The 20,284-nt window shown below is 53.7% G+C and overlaps 3 protein-coding genes across 19 annotated transcripts in view; 2 read left to right on the top strand and 1 right to left on the bottom strand.

The window, feature by feature from the left end:
- The window catches only part of EMID1 (EMI domain containing 1), a 41,684-nt gene extending 28,396 nt beyond the window's left edge, over positions 1–13,288 (top strand). For 2 of the 7 annotated variants that reach the window (XM_019643029.1, XM_019643027.1), the window contains 3 exons: positions 2,933–2,977; positions 7,944–8,028; positions 12,531–12,753. In XM_019643029.1, the coding sequence (XP_019498574.1) occupies positions 2,933–2,977; positions 7,944–8,028; positions 12,531–12,655 (255 nt within the window). In that variant the 3' untranslated portion in view covers positions 12,656–12,753. Of the gene's footprint in view, positions 1–2,932; positions 2,978–7,943; positions 8,029–8,209; positions 8,311–8,935; positions 9,089–12,530 lie in introns of those variants that run through there. The other 5 variants (XM_019643025.1, XM_019643024.1, XM_019643028.1 and 2 more) reach the window with 5 other exon arrangements.
- A 1,090-nt stretch (positions 13,289–14,378) lies between these two features.
- Positions 14,379–19,621, bottom strand: RHBDD3 (rhomboid domain containing 3). Of its 6 annotated transcripts, none has more exons than XM_019643114.1 (7): positions 19,446–19,621; positions 18,581–19,306; positions 17,339–17,528; positions 16,284–16,667; positions 15,167–15,326; positions 14,790–15,077; positions 14,379–14,703 (listed from the first exon to the last, which is right to left on the bottom strand). In XM_019643114.1, the coding sequence occupies exons 2-7, from the start codon at positions 18,638–18,640 to the stop codon at positions 14,526–14,528; spliced, it is 1,260 nt and encodes a 419-aa protein (XP_019498659.1). In that variant the 5' UTR covers positions 18,641–19,306; positions 19,446–19,621; the 3' UTR covers positions 14,379–14,525. The 6 variants fall into 6 exon arrangements, with proteins under 6 accessions (XP_019498659.1, XP_019498661.1, XP_019498660.1 ...); XM_019643116.1 differs by having other exon boundaries at positions 19,156–19,306; XM_019643115.1 differs by having other exon boundaries at positions 19,161–19,306.
- A 98-nt stretch (positions 19,622–19,719) lies between these two features.
- The window catches only part of EWSR1 (EWS RNA binding protein 1), a 33,181-nt gene continuing 32,616 nt past the window's right edge, over positions 19,720–20,284 (top strand). For 5 of the 6 annotated variants that reach the window (XM_019643111.1, XM_019643110.1, XM_019643108.1 and 2 more), the window contains exon 1: positions 19,720–20,053. In XM_019643111.1, the coding sequence (XP_019498656.1) occupies positions 20,041–20,053 (13 nt within the window). In that variant the 5' untranslated portion in view covers positions 19,720–20,040. The remainder of the gene's footprint in view (positions 20,054–20,284) is intronic. The other variant, XM_019643109.1, reaches the window with a different exon arrangement.

Here is a 20,284-nt window from a genome sequence, read left to right as displayed (position 1 = left end):
CTCTCACCGGCTGAGCCATCCTGCCACCTGTTGGCAGCTCAGCAGCAGATCAGCTCAGGTGCATCTCACTGGCCCATGTGGGAATCAAACAGGCGACCCTGTTGCTCAGAGCTCACACTCTTGAGCAAGCTCTTAACCAATTGAGCCACTCGACCGGCCTGATCTCTGGTATTTTTAAAATTTACATGCAAAATATTTTTAACCTGAAAATTTTAAATAATAATATTGAATCATATGCCCATGTGCTCAACATCAAGCTTAAGGCACAGAATCTATCAGTACCTTTGAAGTCTCCATATGCCCCTCTTCTATTACTTCCTCCTTGAAAGGTATCTTTAAGAAAATATGAAATCTTGACCAGGAAACTGAAGGACTTGTGACTGCAGGTAGTGTTTTCATTATTTTTTCCTGCTCTGGGAAGATTCAGGGAGGGGATGATCTGGGAAATAAATGGCTGAAATTCTGTTGGATTTGTGTTTCTGGACCATAGCTTCTGATGCCAAAAAGAAGGGCCTTTTCTAGGTTTGGAGTATTTCTTAAGAAGCCTAGGAAGAATGTCATTACCCTGAGATGCCTGACCCTATAAAGAGGACTTTCAACTGAATTCTAGTATTTCTCTTTTTTGTTTTGTTTTAAGCTGAGCCATCCTGCCACCTGTTGGCAGCTTAGTGGCTGCTCAGCTCGGGCTGGGAATCGAACCGCTGTTGCTCAGAGCTCAAACTCTTGAGTGAGCTCTTAACCAACTGAGCCACTCAGCCAGCCCTCTAGTATTTCTTTTTGATTCTGTCTTCAAATTGCCATCTCTCTGCTTACATTAGTTATCTGTTCTTGCATGTTGTCTATTTTTTCCATTAAAGTCCTTAGCATATTAATCATAGTTTTTTTCTAAAATTCCTGATCTGCTAATTCAAACATTCATGCTATATCTGACTCTGGCTCTTATATTTGTTCAGTCTGTTAAAACTGGATTTTTTACCTTTTAGTATGCTTTGCAATTTTTTGTTGAAAGACATGATGTACTGGGAGAGAGAAGCAGTAGTAAGTAGGCCCTTTGTAATGTAATGGTAAGGTGTTGAGGTCAGAGGAAGCATTCTGTTGTCCTATGATTAAATCTCAGTGTTTGGTGAGCCTGTGCCCCTGGACTGTGAACTTGACCAGTGCTTCTTAGTTTTGTTTTGTTTTTTGGACAAGATGGCTAGAGGGGGCTGGAGTTGGGCTATTCCCCTTTCCCCATATGGAAGGGTAGAGCAGATTAGAGTTAGGTATTTCCCTACCCTCAGGTCAATTAGGCTCTGATAAGACCTCAGCAGGATAGGATGTGATAAAATAGTTTCTCCTGAGGGCAGGCCTTGTTAAGAAGAAGAGAAAGCTCTGACATATCTCAAGATGGCTTCTTTCCCCTTCTCCCTGCAGAAAGGTCAAGGGGATTTTCCTCTGAAATTCACTGTGAGGACCTGGTAGAGCTCCTAGATGTAAAATTCACAAAAGTGTGGGGGGCTCACCCACCCCTGCCCATGACTGGGCCCTCCTGGAATTTTTAACACTGAGCCCTAGCAGTTTGTCAGGTAAGTTTAGAATTTCTTATGTGGCACTGATTCCCAGGAAGATTTCTGCTCCAGTAAATTCTGTCTGTCTCTGCAATTTGGGGGGCAGTGGCTCGCCCTATAACCTCACTTCTTTGATGGATCTAAGAAGAGTTGTTGATTTTTCAGTTTGGTCAGCATTTTACTTGTTGTTCGGACACAATGGTGACTTGTAAGCTCTTTGTATGCTGGGCTAAATAACCAGAAATCTGTTTTGTTTTGTTTTTAAATCAAATTTGGTTAACATTTCTTCAGAAATTTCTTTTTCTGTTCCTGTGCTCTCTTCTCTCTTTCTGGGATTTCAGTTACACTTAGTACTCTCCCATGAGTCCTTGAGGCTCTGTTCATTTTTTTTTTTTAATCTTTCTTCTCTCTGTGCTTCAGTTTGAATTATTGCATTGACCTGTCTTCAAGTTAATTGATTCCTTCTGTTATGGCCAATCTTCTGTTAATCCCAGCTAATTAATTTTTTATTTTAAATATTATCATTTTCATTTCCAGGATTTCCATTTTCTTAACAATTTTCACATCAGGATTCTTTTTTCTTACAATTTTTACATCTCTCCTCAAATTGCCCATCTCATCACCCATTATATCAATTCCACTAGATTCTTTAACATATTTATCATAGATATTTTAAAATCCATGTCTGCTCATTTCAACATCTGGGTTGGCTATGGATTTGTTTCTACTGATTGATTTTTATCTTGCGTATGGGTCACATTTCCCTGTTTCTTTCTAATAATTTTTTATTGCATGCTGGACAACGTAAACTGTTACATAGTGAAGGATTCTGTTATCTTCCTCTGAAGAATATTGATTTTTGGTCTAGGGTGTGGGTTGAACTCAGCTTTGTGACCTTAGGATGGACAGTTCACGGGCCATCTAAGGATTAATGGGGAACAGTTATTCAGATCCCTTCCCCTACTGTTGCTCTCTGCTTTTTAGTATTTCCCCTCAATTTCCTCCTTCTTTGGCAGTCTTGACTCCATCCTCTGACTACTCAGGCCCCAGTAAAACTAGAGCTTTCTCCTTGAGCTGTTTACTGGGCTAAGGGGGCTAGGGTGTACCCTAAGAGGAAAAGCTATTAAGTATATGCATTTTACCCAGTGCAGTTTCCTTCTTTCAAAGGTAAAATATCCTAGTTTCTGGCTGCTCTTTATCACTTTCCATTGCCTTCAAACAGTTGGTTTTTTTGCATTTTATCTAGTGTTAGTCAATTACTAGCTACTTTCTGTCTCTTCTCTCACTCTCTCAGCCTCTCTCAATATTTCTCTTTCTCTCCCTCCTGCCCTCCCTCCCTCCATCTCTCCTTCCCTTTCTCATTGCTTCTACCTCTCTCTTTGCAGGGAGAACCTGGCCCCAAAGGAGACCGTGGTGAGAAGAGCCACTGGGTAAGCTGCAGCCCAACACTGACCTCCCGCTGTTCCCTCCTGCCCTGGGCACTCAGGAGATTATTTTGGAGTCGGGGGCACCCCAGCTAAATCCCCATTGCAACCTGGTCTCCCAGGGAGGAACTTGGACAGTTCTCAGCCCTAGCGCCCTCCCCAATCCTGTCCCTCTAAACTGGGCAGGGCCAGCCTTATCAGTAGATCCCATGCTCTCTGTCTCTGTCTTTGTCCCTGTCTCCGCCTTCCCTCTGTGGCCTTTCCAGGCCAGGGCGACCCTGCCTGTTCCTCCTGGGCAGCTTGGGCTGACCCAGTCCAGACTGCATCTCCTGCCTCCAGCAAGGGCTTTGGCTTCTGCTCCCCTGTCTCTGGAAGAAAGGGAAACATGAAAACAATATCCACACAGAAGAATGGGACACAGGCCTTAGGAAAGCCATGAAGCACAGGAAGGGAGGCATAGAAATGCTGAGGTACACAGAAGTCCGTGGTAAAGGGACAGGGGACTTAGACACCACTATACACATAGGAAATCCATGTATTATAGGAAGAGAGGCCTAGAAACTGTCATGTACATAGTATACATGGTAAATGAGGTTAGGGGACCTAGACTCCGCTATACCCAAAAGACCTATAATTAACATGAGGTCCTAGACACCGTCACATAAGTGAGAAGTGGAAGGAGAGACCTAGAGATTGTTAAAGGCACAGGAGAACCATGGAAGATGAGATAAGGGGACCTAGAAACCACCATACACAAAGGAAGCCCATGAAGAATGGGAAGGGAGGCCTAGAAACTGTCACATACACAGGAAACAGAGTAAATGAGAAAGGGGACCTAGAAACCACATGTGGGGTCCTAGAAACTTTCACAATGATTGAAGATAGTTGCAGTGAATGAATTCCAGGGCCTAGACATCTGTCCACCCAGGAGACACATTTGAGGAGGGCCAAAAGCCCCATGATGCAGGGACCTAGAAACCAACACCGACATAGGAGACATTTGGAAAATGGACAGAGTGGGGCAGATACCCCTACAGGAGAAGGTCTTTTGGAGGCTGGTATTGTGCCTTCCTCCCCCACCCCCCTCCCCTCTCCCTGGAGCAGTCTGGCTGGGACATCCTACTTCCTGGCAGGCACTGGTTAATGAGGATGTGGGAAGCACCCAGCGCCTGCCTTGCCCTCTCTGCTCCTGATTGTGGGGTCAGTGATGGATACAGCCGTGGGAGCCCCCCCACCCTGCACGAGCTCTCCCCTATGTCTTTCCATGACTTCTGGGGCCCTGCTACCTTTCTGGCAAGCCTCTCGCAGCTCCTCGTCGCCACTCTACCTTCTACCCCACCCCCACCCCCATTGGCTACAGAGCCTCTTAAATATTCTGCCAGTATGGGCATGAGCTGGGCTGGGGGTCAGGTAGACCCCTGTGAGCGCAGCTCTCTGCCTTGCCTCCACGCCTTCACTGGTCTGTCCCAGCACATTTGCCACCCAGCTCAGGAAAGGTGGGAGAGTGAGGTGAAGTCTGAATTAGGCTGGGCAGCCCCACCCCTCCATGGGGATCCTGGCAGGAGAACGGATGCCTGAACTATCCCAGACCAGGCCTCGAACTCAAGACTCAAGACTGTAGGAGGGGCCCCCAAGAGGTAGCAGGGCCCCTGCCCACCCACTTGCCCCCCCTTACCCACCCGCCATTCAGCCCCTGCTTGCTGCCTGCCTGGGAGGGGGCCTGCTGGGCTGGGGGTTGCATGAGGCTTTGGAGGCTGGGGGAGCAGTACTGTCGGGGGCAGGTGGGAATGAGGTCCAGTGTGGGGAAGAGCCCTGAGGGCTCCTATACCCTATCTACCAACTCCACGGAGCCAAGCTTTCAGATCCACTGGCCACGCTGCGGCTCAGCAGTGACACCCAGTGGTCATGGGCATGCACCATAAGCACTGCCCAGGAGTGACTGGGCTGACCCAGCCAATCTAGACCAAAGCTCTTACCCTTTATTCAGACAGGAAAAACTGAGCCTAGCTCCACAGAGCGTATTGTTGGTAGAGCTGGAACTTAAGCCCAGGCTTTTCGGCTCCTAGGACCAGGGGAACCAGCTAACATTCCCCCAAGCACCTGCTTGCTGGGCACCAGGCCCCAGGCTAGGCACTGTGGACATAGATGCGATTTGGACACAGTCCCCCGCTTCAGGGTGGTCACAGTGGGCTGTGGGGGGAGGGGGGAGCAGACTAGTAACCAGCAGTGACAGGACAGGGGAGCTCAGCTGTGATGGGGGATTTAGCATCCTCCTGGAGGAGGAGACCCTTGCTGAGGCCTGAAACATGCATTAGTCAGGTAAAGGGTATTCAGGCAGAGAAGCGGGAACAGAATGTGCAAATAATGGAGTGGCAGAGTATGATAGGCAAGGGGTGGGACAGAGATCAAAGAGGCTTTCAGGACTTAGGAGGCCTTTGAGGAATTTGAACTTTGTTCTATGGGCAGTGGGAAGTCATTGAAATAGTAATGAGCAGGGAAGTGACATGGTCAGATTTTTGTATGCAGATGATCCTTCTATTACCATGTGGAGAATGGATGGGAGAAGGAGAAAGAGACTAGGCAGGAGGCTGTCGGTGTCATCCTGGCAAGAGACTGTGGGGCTAGAACTGAGACGGGGGAGAGTGAGGATGGACAGATGTCAATGGAGCTAAGAGACCCTTCGTGCTAGTTTGGCTATGAGGGGGAGCAAGAAGTAAAAGGAGACACAACAGTAAAGGAGAGCCTGGAGAAGCAGGCCTGCTGAGTTTTGTCCATGGAAAATGGGAGATGTCTGCATGATTGCCAAGTGGGGGTGTCCAACAGGCCCTGGATACTCAGTTCAGGCTGGGAGGGGACTGGGGCATCATCAGAGCAAACAGTAGGCCATGCATCTGGGAAGGATCCAAATAGCAGAATCATTTTTTACATTTTTCCTCAAGATTTTTATTTTGAAAATTTTCAAATACACAGAAAAGTTGGCACAATGAATATCCTTCTACTCTTCCTCTACATGGACCAATTAGTACTTTGCCATATTTGCTCTCTCTCTTTATATAGTTACAGACCTTTTCTTCCTAATCCATTTGAAAATAAGTTGCAAACCTCATCGACATCTTCCCTAACACATCAGTGTGTATCTCGAAAGACCATGGATATTTTCCCAAAGAGCCACAATACCACTGTCACACCTAAGAAAGATGATATTAATTCAGTGAAATGATGCCATTGAATCCATAACATATACAAATTTTACCAGTTATCCCAAAAGTGCCTTTTACAGCTGTTTTTTTTAAACTTCTAATCAAGATTCATGCATTACATTTGGTTGTCATGTCTCTATTGTCTTTTAATGTAATAGAACAGGACCCCTGCCCTTTTCTTTCTCTTGATTCTGTCTTTTTGTGAATGTTCCACCATCTAGATTTGTCTGTTTCCTGGTGTTGAGATGCAGGTTAAATACTCTTGGCAGGCGCACTTACAGGGGATGTGGTACCCTCTTACTGCATCTCATCGGGAGGTTCATGATGTCAGCTTGTCCCACTGTCTATGCCAGGGGTGGCTTAACTTAATTTTTGAAGGTCATCCATTTTTAGATCCTCCTCCTGTAATACTTGAAGAGGGATTACTTTGGTATACAGCCTGTGGTGACCCTGTGACCCCTAGGCTGCAATGTCCAGTCAGTGGCCTAAGGGTACCCCATCCATGTGATGTGGATAGGACACCTAGGTCATAACAGACAGCCACAGAAGGGCCACAGCGGGCTTACAGACATGTTGGGAGGCCTCTCAGTTGTTAGATATTTTGGGGGGTGAACAGCTACCTTTAGGGTTGGATTGTAATTGCTGCAATATGCATAGTATACATTATCCCTTCATTTACTCCATACTGAGTAAAGGACCCTGAGAGAATCCCAGTTGTGTCAGGGCTGGACTCATTCTATTTGCTGTCCTGGTGCTCTGTGGGAATTCAGATCTCTACATACCAGAAATAGCTGAAACCTGGACTAGGAAAGGAGTAAGGGAGTAGAGTTTGGGCAAGACCATGGGCCCTATGCTGGGGAAGGAAAGGACAGACAGATTGGAAACCAGTGAAGATGAGTGCCAGCTGCTGATCTCTGGCATGAGCCCCAGGCAGCAGCTGGCACTGTTTGGGAGTGGGGAGCCCCAGAGCAGGGAGGCCTGCTGCTACAGGGGGGCGCTAGAGATGCGGCTTAGAGGGTGAGGCTGAGGGCTGGGCTCCAGGACATGTGGAATATGGACCTGAAGTAGTCAGAGCCTGGGATAGATAAGCCCAAATTGAGAAGGGCTGGAGAGGGGCTACCAGGGCCTCAGCTTTGCCAGCATTTTAAACGCTGCTTCCCATCAGCAATGCCACTCAGACATATTCTAATTTTACTTATATATATTCATTTTGACATGAATGAAAAGGATATCAGTAATAGGCTTGATCCCACTGATAGAGTTAATTAGAGTGAGACTAATATAGTATTTAAGGCAAAAAGTGTATCAGTTTAAAGAATATTAAGTAAACAAGAGTACAAGTGGCCCAGGGATGTGGCAGAATCACACAGGTGATGTGAGAACAACTGGTGTCTGGCAACAGAGATGGGGGCAGGACTCCGTGGCAACCTCCAGGGAACTTTCTGTGGCAGGTTCTATGGCAGGCTCTGGGACAGTAGCACTGTCCCTGCGGATTGGCATCCCCCCACCCCCAGTGCAGCAGGATTTGCAAGGGTGTGAGGAGAAAGCAGGCAGCTGGGATCCATCAGGACTTACTGAGGGGGCTGCTTCCGCCTGCCTTGTCCCCCTCCTGTTCTCTCCTGGTCTTGTCCCGGCTGTCCATGGGCCCTGGGCTGTGGCAGGTGGTGCGGGCTGCAGGTGCATGTCCAGGGTGGGGCATGGGTCACCAACAGGCTTTGCAGGGCCCCCTCCCCTGCCCCCTTCACGGCTGCATCTGTCTCTTTCCTCCGCAGGGGGAGGGGTTGCACCAACTACGCGAGGCTTTGAAGATTTTAGCTGAGAGGGTTTTAATCTTGGAAACAATGATTGGGCTCTATGGTGAGTAGAGACAGACAGACGGACAGACAGCCCAGCCCCTGCCCGCCAACCTTCCCCAGGCCCTCCAGGGTGGAGCTGCCTGGGCTCAGTCATGAGGCTGGAGAAGGTGCCTGCCCCAGGCAGGTGGGGACCTGAGAGGCCAAGACCACCCATCCCTCAATGGCTGGTTCCTCCTCCACAGGTGAAGGGAAGCCCAGAAACCTGGGCCCCACCTCTGTGGTCAGACCTGCGCCTCCAGGCATTGTGGGTAATGCGGTTTCCAGTCCTGCAGGGGAACCAGAGGTGACAGATTTTGAGTTTGGAAGAAATTATGGGCAATGAATCCAAATGCCAGATCAGCAGGGAATTATGGGTAACAAAGCCAGACTGCAACAGTGCAGGGGATTGTGTATAATAAAAATCAGAGCCCAGGCCCACAGGAGGATTATGGGTAATGGGTCTAGACTTCAGTCAGGCTTCAGCTCTAGAGAAGAGCCAGTCTCCAGACCCACAGGACAATAGGTCATGGAACTAGACTCTGGAAGTTCAGGGGACTGTGGGTGACAGAGCCAGGTCCCAGAGGACTCTGGGTATTATACCACTCACCAGCTCTGATCCCCCTCACCCATAAGCCCCCAGAGGCTCTTACAGGGTGAGCCCTCCTGTAAGGGGCCCACGGTATCTCCCTGACGATTTCAGTTCTCCCCCTGGTACTCCTGTCCTGCCCTATGGGTCCCTTTAGGTGCCTGAGAGAATCAGACCCTCACCCCAGGCATTCACCCACCAATTCCCCACCCACCTGGTCACTTGAGGAGTCAGGCAAACCCTGTCCCCACTGAGAAGGGGAGACCGAGGTCTCCATAGAGACTCACACCCAGGCTCCTGCCCTGAAACTGGCTGGTGCCTAGCCCATGTACCTCACCCTTAGCTCCCCGGCCCAGCCCTCGGAGGCCGGACTCGCACCGTCTGCTCTTCTCAATCTCCCATCAGGCTCCTAGCTTACAGAGCTTCCTGCAGCAGCAGGCTCAGCTGGAGCTCCTGGCCAGACGGGTCACTCTGCTGGAAGCCATCATCTGGCCAGGTAATGGCAGGGTGGGTAGGAAGGGGCAGCCCCTTCCAGGAATGGCCTGGGAAGGGCCTGGGGTCACAGAAGGCGACTCCTAGTGCTGGACCCAGGCCAGCAGACATTCATTTGTTAGTCCTTCCATCCAGTTAGCAAACGGTGCCTGGCACAGAGAGGCTCCAGTAACTAGTTCTTGAGTGAATGAGCACCTGCTCTGTGCTAGGCATCTTGCTGGCACAGGCTCCAACATATAAGACAGACACAGTCCTGCTGTCATGGGACTTAGGGTGTGGGGGTGCAGGAGGGAGCCCCAGAACTGACTGTTAAACCCAAGGTGAAGAATACCATGGTAGAGTGAGTACAGGCATCCATGAAAACACAAAAGTGTCCCTGATCCAGGCTAGGGGTAGGGGAGAGCATCTCAGAGAGGGCTTCCTGGAGGAGGTGTCGGCTAAGTGGAGACCTAAAGGCAAGGATCAGGAGGAGTGAACAGGCAGAGGAACAGCATGGGCAAAAGCCAGGAAGCCAGAGAGAGCCTAGAGGGATTGTTCTGTGAGATTGCTGAGGGGTGAATGCTGAGGCTAGAGGATCTGGCAGGGCTCAATTTGAGAAGATCCTCAAAAGCAGGTCAGGGAGGCATGCAAGGAGGTTAGACACCAAGAGGGCAGTGCCCCTCCCTGTGCCTGGCTCATCAAGGTGGGGCTAAGAGGTCCCTCCCCATTATAGGAGCTTGTGGCTAGCCCTGGAGACAGGCAGGGATTGGCTGCCCTCAGGGCTGAGCCCCATTCCTCACCTGCCTGCTAAGAGGCTCCAACAGCTACTCTTCTCCCATCCCCAGCCACCCCATCTCACAAGCCAGTCATAGTGCACGAGTACACACAGGTCTTGGACGTCATTTCCAACCTCACATCTCGGGGAACTGAGGCCCCTAAGCAGGAAGGAGGGAGGACCAAGGGCAGAGGCAAGCCTCCTTCATTCAGCAAAACTGTAGGATGCATCTACTGAAGGCCAAGTCTGGTCAGGCACTGAGGCAGAGCCCAAGGGTACCTGCCTTGGGGAGCTGCCTATCAAGTGGTAGGGGATCCTTAGTATCTATGGAGATGAAGGCCATGGGGTACAGGAGCACCAAAGGATGGGAGTGAGAAGCAGTCACTTCTCATTCGGGGGGTTGGGGCAGGGGGGAGAAGGCTTTCTGGAAGACAGGACACTTGTGTTGGGTCATGGAAGATCCCTATGGAGAAGGTAGGAGAGGCAGCCCTCACAGAGTGCTACATGGGCAACGGCCTGGAAGTCGGCAGGTGTGTATGTCTGCTTCCAAAGCTCCTCTTACTAGCACATGGCTTCTCTAACGTCCAGAAACATCACTGACCATCTCCCAGACCTCCTTTCTTCTCACAGAGAAGGACCAAGGACCTAATCCCAGGCTTTCAGCACCTTCTCAGGTGTCCCCCACCTCCTCTCTCAGGAAGATCGGGGCAAGAGCCATGAAGGGACACACTGTAGTCTTGAATCTATTCCCTGCCCTCCCTCAGCCAGCTGTGTCCAGCGGCCCAGGGAGGAACTATCAGTCACCTGGAAAGGCCCACGCCCACTCTCTGGCCATGAGCCTGGGAAATGGGTCCCACGAACCAGCTCTGGTTGTGGGCCTAGAAGGGGTGGTGTAGGAGGAGGGGAACAGAGAAAGAGAAGGAACCTTCGCCATTGGCCATCATACACAGCAGATGCTAACCAAAGACCCAGATGGGGCTCACGGTTAGGTTATTATCAATAATGATGATAATAGTAACAGCTGTCACATACCGGCCCACTCAGGCTGGGGGATTTACAATGATCATCTTCAGTCCTTACAATAAACTGGCTAGGTGGGTGATACCATGCCCATTTCACAGATGAAGAAACAGAAGTTCAGAGGGCTCATGTGACTCCCTCAGGGTGATAGGGACAGCAGTGGTAAGGCCAGGGGTCTACCCAAGGTCTGTCCTCTAAAGCACTGGCTCTTTTGGCTCCATTAACGGTTTGCTGACACCTCTGCTCCACTTGGCACTGGGTGGGGCCCAGGGGAAACCAAGGCGCTGAATTGGATCATGTCAGAACAGCACCTCATGACCAACTCAGTGACCAGACCTGCAGGAGACCTGGGTCGAAAGCATACCAACCTAGGGACCATAATAATCCAGCACGTACTGTGAAAACCACTTTCCACTCTTTGTCATGTTAGACACTTACATTATGTGACAACAGAAGTGTTATATCCACATTCCAGATGAGGCTCAAAGGTCTGTGACTTGCCCAAGGCCACATGGGACATGGTAGGGCCAGGACTTGGCCCTGGCTGGTGTTGGAACCTGAGTTGTGCTACCCTCCTCCTATGCTCCCTGATTTAGGGCATGAAGTGTCCCGTGACTGTAACCATACATGCTTATTTGCCCCAAGGGCCCCAATCTCAGCCCAGAGGTGCACGGGAGGCTGGGGCACACAGGGTCAGAGCACTGGACAGTTATGAGGGTATAGGCACTCTTAGCAGTGCCCTCAGTGAGAGGCTGGTGCTCACCCAAGGCCAAGAGTCTGCCCCCGTAAACAGGGCTTTGGAGGCTCAGCCAAGTCCCCCATCCTGGGACTCTATTCCCTGGGTGTTGCTCACCCCCTGGAGAAAACAGCCCATCCTTCTAATCTGCCTGACGAGCTCATTTCACTTTGAGAGGGAATGAAGCGATAGTCACGGAAAGCTTCCTGGAGGAGGTAGGTCCTGCTCTGGGTTTTGAAGAAAGGAGTTTTTCAGGTGGCAAGAATGTCCATTTCCACTCTTGGGGGCCAGCTCATTTCCAGGCTGGGGCATAGCTCACTGTAGCCAAATTGGAACTGCCTTCAATAATGATAGGAGTTGGCTGGAACCTCAGAGTATATCTGGAACCATCCCCCTGGTTTTAGAGATGAAACAGCTGAGGCCCTGACAGATGTCTAATTTGCCCAAAGCCACAGAGTAGGTCAGTGGTAGAACCTGGCCTTCCTAAACCCTTCCCCACGACAGACAGGAGGCCTAATCCGAGAAAGGAAGAGTCTGTTTCCTGGTCTTAGTTGACCCAGCTGTGAAATGGGGATGATTCAGGGCACACCTCCACCCCAAAATGTAAAAAAGAACAAAAGAACTATACGTGTATGGAGCATTCACTACACACTAAGCATTTCGGGAACATGGTGGGCTCATTTATCCCCACTTGACAGAAAATCAAATAGATGTCCTGAGTGCTCTCATTGGGTTGGGGGCTAATAACCATCCTTGGGGTGGGGGAACACTAACCAGCTTGCAGACCCCCTTCTTTCCCACAGCTCTGCCTCCCTGATGCCAGGGCAAAGTGAACCTGGCAGAGTGCCCAGTCCCCCCACACCCCCAGAGGGCCAAGAAGAGGTGGGTGTTTCACATAGACCTCTCTAACCCAGGTTCTCTCCTTCCCTCCGGCAGAACCAGAGGGGTCAGGGGCAGGCCCTGCCGGCATGGGCACCCCCGGCCTCCTGCGGGGCAAGAGGGGAGGACACGCAACCAACTACCGGATCGTGGCCCCCAGGAGCCGCAACGAGAGAGGCTGAGGGCGGTGGCGGCCCCTCGGGGTGGGCAAGGCCAGGCTTCGGTTCCCAGCCTGGACTCTGCCAGCTGCCTCCAGGGACCGCCCATCCATATTTATTAATGTCCTCAGGGTCCCTTCTGCTACCTAGACCTTTAGGGTAGGCAGGTCTAGGTCCTGGCACCCAGTGCACATCTGCCTCCTATGAGGCTGAGCAGGGACTAGGGCCTGAGAAGGAGAGGTGGCCCTGGCAGGAGGTAAGGCCTTGCTTAGGGCCGTAGGCCTGTTTCCCTTTATGAAATGGGGTGATGCAGGCCTGCAGGGAGGAGTTGGCAGGTTCAAGGTTTCTGTCTTCCCATCAGCTGCCCAGCCCTCAGCACTTGCAGGGATGATGAGGGAGGACAGTCTCACCTCCCTTCCTCCCCACCAAACCTCAGCCCACCCGTGCCCATCATCTCCTTGTTTTCTGGTGCTGAGTTCCCAACCCTGTGATCAAGCTGCCTGATCCTACAGGATGTTGGGAGCCCCCGGCCCCTCCCATGTCCCAGGTGGGGGGTGGGGGCATGGAGAGGGATGGGCCACCTGCTCCCACAAAGCTTGTGACAGACACTAGGAGGTAGGTGTCTACTGGCCAATAAAGGCCCCCAGTCTGATTCCCCACCCGGCCTGGTCTCAGTGTGTACTTAGATGGGGGGGCAATGGGGCAGGGCCAGGGCCTCTTCTCAGTGGCCTTCACTGCCCACTTGCAAAGCAAGTCTGAGCTGGCCTGTGCAGGGCTGAGCTCCCCTGGCCATCACCTAGGCAGCTGGGACATGGGGGTAAGTGGGCAGAGCAGAGGCTCAGGTCACCCCCACCCCCTGGCCAGGTGGTCCAGCAATGGCTGTAGCTTCTGAGAGACCAGGGAAGGAAGGAGCTGCCAGACCTCAGGGCAGCTTCTAGATTGGGTGACACAGCTTCCCGAGCCTGTTTCCTCACCCAAGGAAAGGAGACTGCAGGTGTGGACCTCGGGTTTCCCAGTCTATTTCTGGCCCCCAGCTGGTAACCAACAGCAGGGCCAGTCTCCAGATGACCAGCATGGAGGCTGCTCCAGGATATGTGCACCCCCCCCTCCAAACACACACACACACCCCATCCCTCAAAGTCGTTTCCCAGGTGCCTCTGCCTTACCCCTTCACCCAGCCCATCTACAACTCACCCCCACACCCTCTGCCCTCTTGGCTGTGTATACCTCCACTTCCTGGGAAGGAGCAAGAACTGAGGGGGGCCAGGAGGGAGGAGCTGCTGCTTCAAAGCTGAGGAAGCTTCTCCCCCACCGGTTGCTTCCTGCCCACAGGGCCCAGCAGTACACAGCCACCAGCCTTGACCAAGCCTGCTCTGAGCCAGACCCGGGAGACTGACTGAATTGGCCCCTGACCAGCTGGGACCCTAGTGGCTGTGGGCAGTGAAGGGACAGGATTCCTGGGGAATCAGGGAAGGCTTTCTAGAGGACGGTCTGGTCTCCACGTAGGCCAAGACCTGAGAATGAGTAGAAATTAGCTGGGAAACAAGCAAAGAATGCTCGCTGGCAGTGGCTCTGGCCCAGGAAAGGCCCAAAGTGGAGGACACAGCTTCCTGGAGGAAGAGGCTGCAGGGAGCAGACATCAAGGAGCTGCTCTCCTGCAATCGGCTGTTCGTTCATTGTTCATTCATTCATCTCCCTGATGCCAACACAGAAGAGTCAGACACAATTGCCCCCCAAGGAGTCCAGCTGAAAAGTAAACTGGTTTTTATTCTAAACAGTACCGGGCAGGACGCTGGAAGGGCCTCTCCTGCATCCCCTGGGACAGCACACAGGGCTGGGACTCACACTAACCACCCATAGGCCAGGCCTCTTGTCACCTGAGGGCCTGCCTGTGCTAGGGGGGCCCAGGACCCTCAGGATGTGCAGGCCCACCCCTCCCTGGAGTCATCAGGGCCTCAGTGCCCACCTCCCCGCCGACCAGCAGGGACACGGCGCCTTCCACATGGCCTGTGGCTGCCAGTGCCACCACTGCCTGCTCCGTGGGGAAGCCCATGCGCTCCAGCTGCTGCAGCCTGTGGGATGGAGGGGACAGGGAGAGTGTCAGGGCCACCTCCAGCCCCCACACCGGGATGCCCCACCCCGACCCTCCCTGCCTTACCGTAGAGAGGAGACAGAGGACTTAGGCAGCCATAGTGGGCTCATGGGACCCTGGGCTGGCCCCTCAAGGAGCGAGGCCTGGATCCCCTCCTGTAGCATCTGTTCATCCAGGGCTGCCCACAGTGGGGTCCCTGGGGGAAAGCTGGGCTCGGTCGAGGCCAGGCCCATCTCTGAGGAGCCCTCCCAGGTTGGCTGCACAGGCCCCAGGCGTGGCGGGATCAGGGCTGAGTCTTCACTGTGGGACCAGAGACTAGGAAAGGCCATGTACGGAGGTCCAGGGGTGGGCGGTCTGGAGGGGCAGAAGCAGAAGCAGGCCTGACTGCCAGCCACTGCCACAGCTTCTACCGCCAGGTCTGGTGTCCTCAGCATCACCCTCACCTCACTCCAGGATGAGTGACAGGCAGCTCAGCCACGCTGCCTGGGGTGGGAAGGAGCCTGAGTGGCCAGCACCCTGCCAGGGCCTTGCACACGACGCCCTCCTGCAGGGCCTGCAGCCGCCGCTCAGAGAGCTCCAGCCAGTGGAAAGCCCCAGCTGCGTCTTTCTGCCCAGGGCAGGGCGGTTGGTCAAGGAAAACCAAAACCAGCAAGGGGTGAGCCCACACTGCATGCCAGGCCCTGTGCCAAGTGTGTGATTGGCATTCCCTCATCTCCTCACTATGGCCCTGCAAGGGGCATGTCGTCACCCCCGTCAGCTATGGAAATTCGGAGAGGAAAAGGGACCTGCCTAAAGCCACGCAAGCCAGTGAAAAGGAGGTACCAATATGCCTCACCCCAAAAACCTGTATCATCCAGTTTCAGCCACCCCCTACCCACTGTTTCCAGAGCCCTATCTACCTGCTTAGGTCTGTGACTCAAGCCGTACCTTTGGGCCCAGTGACACATCCCCCATTGCCCTCAGCCAGGGCAACATGCTCCCCACACCAGGATTCAGCTAGGCCTCAGCAGCTGGTGTCCCCAATCCTAAATAACTACAGAGGGTCTGCCTGTGCCCACTGTTCTCTCAGATCGCAGTTTTCCCCAACAGGCATTAAGCATCTGGAGCAAAACCTTGTGTTTAATGCATGTGCACCATCAGCCACAGGTGGTTCCCCCTTTTGGTGCCCAGAGAGCCCCAGCTCATTCTAACCCCTGGCCTTTGTACTTTCTGTGCCCTCTGCCTGCCCTCATTTTCACTTCTCTTCATTTTAACCCCTCATCCTGCACGTATCAGCTTAGATGCCACCTCTACTGGGGAGGTCCAGGTTAGGTGCCTTTTTGGGCCACCTCAGCCCTCCAGGCTCCCCTTTAAATTGTTACTGGCACCTCCACCTGGCCACAAGCCCCCAGCCAAGAGCCTGGCTAGAGGAGGACATGGAGATGCTCCTGGAACGTGTGTGTGCAGCTTCCTGGCATCGTTGGGTCTGACCTCCTTATGCCACTTCCTTTCCAGGCACCCTGGGGGCCCAGCCTCAGAAGCCACATGTCCACACAGGCCCAGAGCCCAGCCAAAGGATACAGGCCAGGCCAGCAAGGAGGCCACAGAAGAGTTGCAGGAAGGGTGGCTCGGAGCTGAGTAGGGGTGTTAGGGCGAGCAGCAGCCATGGCAACAGCCATGGTGGCAGTGCCCCATGGGGCCGTCGTGGGCGGTAACCCGGCCCTGCCAGCATGGCCAGGTGGACAGGCATGTATCCACAGCCACCGGCTGCACCGGACACCCCGAGGCCTGCCAGCAGCACAGCCATTAGCCCGGCGGCCAGGGCGAGCAGTGTGGAGGCATGCAGGAACTGCAGCGTGCCCAGGTGGCACTCCTGCTGCCAGCCCAGTGCAGGCAGGAGTAGCAGACTCAGGAGCAGGCTGGGTAGAGCCGTGTGGCCTAGAGCATGGGTCAGCAGCCGATGTGCTGGGAGAGAGAAGGGGCTTATGTGCCAGCTAAGTGGCCCCAACCCCAAAGGCTGTCCCAGGTGTGCCAGGTCTGCCAGGGCCATCCGCTAAGCCAGCCCCCCCCTCCCCAGGAGCCAAAGTCTGCCCACTGCCAGCAATCACTCGTGGAGGAAACCAAGGGCTTCCAAATACTGTGGCTGCTCCCAGGCTGTATTAAGCAGAACAAGGTGGACCTACCACTCAGTCTTCTCAAGAGCAACCAACTATGGATGAGTCACTTAACCTCTGTGAGCATCATTTGGGTTCCTCAAATGTAAATGGAAGCTGCTATTATTATTGGGGAAACAGGCATTCAGCTGGGGTCACTCCTGAATCCTCAGCACCCCCCACACACACACACACATTCTCATGCTTAACTGAAAGCCTTAGTTTTCATTCCAAGGGAAAGCCATCAGAAAGGGAAGCTGTCTGAAACGAATTCCTATTCACAGGCTCCCACCCCTCTGCTGGCTCCTCTGTACTCCTTGTGTGGACGAGCTAGGAATGCTCCCATCCAAGGCTGACCTTCCCAGGGGTACTGGGTTCTATCCCTGCCTGACCACTGCGGGAGGCACACAGCTCCTGCCAAACGGTCTCAGGCCCTAAAGCAAGTCTCTTGCTTCCTCCAAGGCCCATGTGGCCAGCCCTCACCCTGCCAGGGGTCCAGCAGCAGCTCCGGGGCCAGGGTGAGGCTGGGGCCGGCCCCCACCAGCCACAGGCTGCTCATTAGCAGCATCAGGACTGAGGAAGCAAGAGGCAGCGCCGGGGAGAGTAGGGCAGGGGGGCCTCTGCCACGCATAGCTTGGCTGAAGGTGGTCAAGGGTGGTCCTGGGGCTGCGTGCTAGGGGTAAAGGAAAACAGTAACAACAGTTATTATTGCAGCTTTAATCCGACTTCCTATCAACTACCCTATCAACAGCTCCATTTTACAGAAGTAGGAACTGAGGCTGGAGAGGCAGTCTTAGCAACTTAGCCAGAAGAGCTTAGACCCTAACCATGTGCTTAGCCATCTTGCGAGTACACCTGCCTATGTGTGAGGATAGGGAGGGGCCAGGCCAAAAGAGCACTCATGGGCCCTGAAGAGAAGCTGGGGGTGGAAGGCACAGGGCCAGGGAAGTTAATTGGGGTCCTGGACTCCCAAAGAGGGGTACAGCCCCCCCAGGGCAAGTACAGGGCCATCGCCAGCTTTCCTCGGGCTGCAGACCAGCCATCTTCCTCCCTACCCTCCTCCACTGTGCCCAGCCTTAGAGCTCTGGATGGCCTCAGATGCCCTTGACCAAGGGGGAGAGACCAGCCAATAGGCAGGCAGGTTAGAGAGGGAGTGGGGCAGAAGAGCTTGAGGAGGGCAGCAGGAGTCCCACACCCTAAGAGCATACAAAGTGACACTGGACTGAGACAGCCCCTCCCCTTTTCACAGGAAAGTTCCAGTATCCATTTCCTGTTATGTATCCCTGGACAAGCTTTCTGTCCTCTAAGCCTCTCCTTCCTCTTCTCTAAAATGGGGATTCATAAAAGCCTTTCCGTGTAGGTGAGAAAAAGGAATGGGCTAAGGTAGGGCCCAGCCCACGGCTAATTGTGGGAGGCAGATGTAACCACCAGCTGGCCCAACAAAGGGAGGCCTTCACATGGAGGCAGCTGCTTCAGCCTCAGTGGTTCAAGCTCTGGCCGTCAATTGTGCCCATTCCTTGCCCACATGACAAGGCTTTTTCTCCCCTGTGCTCTCCCTTCACACCAGCCTCTCCAGGCCCTGCTGGAACCCTCTCACCCCTGGTCAGGCCTGTCTGTCTCAGGAGTCCCACTGAACCGCTTTCATAGGGCAGGAAGCAAAATCCCAGAGAACAAGGCTGCTTCATCTGCTCCCTTGCCAAGAGCATCCTCGGCATCAAAACCTACCTGCCAGTTTCCTGCAGGAAAAATGTAAAGCTCCTCTGTCTGCAGTGTCCTTTCCTCCATCTCTTCAACAGGCAAACTCCTTTGTACCCTTTGAAGCCCAGTTCAAATGTCCCAAGCTCCATCTCTGGGCCCCTACATCATGAGTCTTATCCTATCTAGTGAACACAGCTTAGCCTTTCTCCCCGGCAGGTGGTCTGAGCTGGGGTGTATGTGTGTGTGGAGGTGGGGAGAGAGTTGGTTTGCTCCTCTGACTCATCCCCGAGTTCCTCAGGGTGCTCCCCACACCTAGCTGGTGCTTTGTACGTGTTCACTGAAAGACACTAGCTTGGCACCACGTCCCGCTGAGGGATTTGAGTGAGACTGGGTTGAGTCCAGGAAGGGAGACAAGTGCCACTCTTGCCCAGAGACAAGGCACCCACTGCAGGCGTCCTCCTGCACCCTCACAACTAAGGCCCCTCAAGGTAGCTTAGTAAGGGTGAACTCGCCCATGGACAAACAGAACTGGGATTTGAACCCTCCTGGGTTCAGTTTCTTCATCTATAAAATTGAGCTGTGCACCATCAGACCCTGCCTACCTTACCGGGAAGCCGAAGGACACAATGGGAAGGCAAGGGCGGGGAAGATTCTTCCGGGTGATGGAGAGTGGGGGGTCCCAGAGTGTGGGTCGGACTCAGCTTTGTGACTTTAGGAAAAGTACCCAAATTCCTTGGGCCTCAGTTTCCCCTTCTGTAAAAACAAGAGTATTGGATGAAGAATGATTAAAGGGCCTTTTCAACCTCGACCGTTACTGGGGGGCCCTCGGGGCCTCCCATCCTGCCTCGGCCCCCGCCCCCGCGGGCTCGGGCCACGTGTCCCGGGTACTCACTGCGGAGCGCGCCCCGGCCCGCGGAAGGCCGGGCGGGATCCCCAGCTGGGTGTCGGTCCTCTAGCTTTCCACCAAGGCCCGAGTGCCCCAAACCCATTCTGCTCGCGGTCGGGCGCGTGACCCCGACCGAGCAGCCAGCGCGCCACCCCCTCCCCCGCCGCCCGCCGCCCGCCGATTAGTCAGCAGTTGTTCTAGGCCCAGGTCCCTTCCCCCAGTCCTCCCGGCGGCCTCCGTTTCCCTTCAAGGCAGACTCTTCAGAGACAGTCCCTAGAGCCAGCGGACGTAACCATCCAACAATTTAACCTCGTGCGAAGAATCACTCCGCCTTCACAACAAGATCCGCTCACCGGCCGCTTCGGCCCCTTTCGTGCTATTTAGACCCGCGCGTCAAATCCGGCTCTGTTTAGAGAGGATTAGGAAGAGAGTAGAGGGCAGGAGGACGCGAAAACTTTGGTTCATCCCTCTTTCCTCCACCCCCGTGGCCTGGCCCCATGGTAGCGCCCAAGGTTGCGGGTTTCGCGCCTGCGCAGTCCGGCGCCTAGAGGGAAAGCGAGAGGGAGACGGACGTTGAGAGAACGAGAAGGAAGGAGAGAAAATGGCGTCCACGGGTGAGTGTGGTGGAAATGCGGCCGCACCGGCTTTGGCCGGGACTCCCAAATTGGGGACAGCTGGTCTCTGGGGGTGGCCGGGACAACTGAGTGGAGTTTCTGAGAACAGTGTGATGTACCCGCCGCGGACGGACGGGCTCGAGGACCCGCGTTCCTCTCCCCTCCCCCACTGGGTAGGCCGGCTCTGGAACCTTCCAGCGCCCCCGCCGTACGGGGGGCTCGCGGCGGCGG

This window comes from Hipposideros armiger, unplaced genomic scaffold, assembly GCF_001890085.2.
Source record: "Hipposideros armiger isolate ML-2016 unplaced genomic scaffold, ASM189008v1 scaffold_75, whole genome shotgun sequence".
Lineage (NCBI taxonomy): Eukaryota > Metazoa > Chordata > Mammalia > Chiroptera > Hipposideridae > Hipposideros > Hipposideros armiger.
The sequence above is the reverse complement of the archived record's forward strand: the minus strand, read 5'-3'. Positions and strand labels throughout refer to the sequence as shown.

What these genes read in the sequence shown, in the direction of transcription:
- RHBDD3 (XM_019643114.1), bottom strand. Translation starts at nt 18,640, where the DNA reads ATGGAGGAAAGGACACTGCAGACAGAGGAGCTTTACATTTTTCCTGCA. An exon ending in CCTCCTTGCTGGCCTGGCCT is followed by an intron (nt 15,327 to 16,283) that starts GTATCCTTTGGC and finishes CTGGGCAGAAAG; the next exon opens with ACGCAGCTGGGGCTTTCCAC. An exon ending in GTCACTCATCCTGGAGTGAG is followed by an intron (nt 15,078 to 15,166) that starts GTGAGGGTGATG and finishes CTGCCCCTCCAG; the next exon opens with ACCGCCCACCCCTGGACCTC.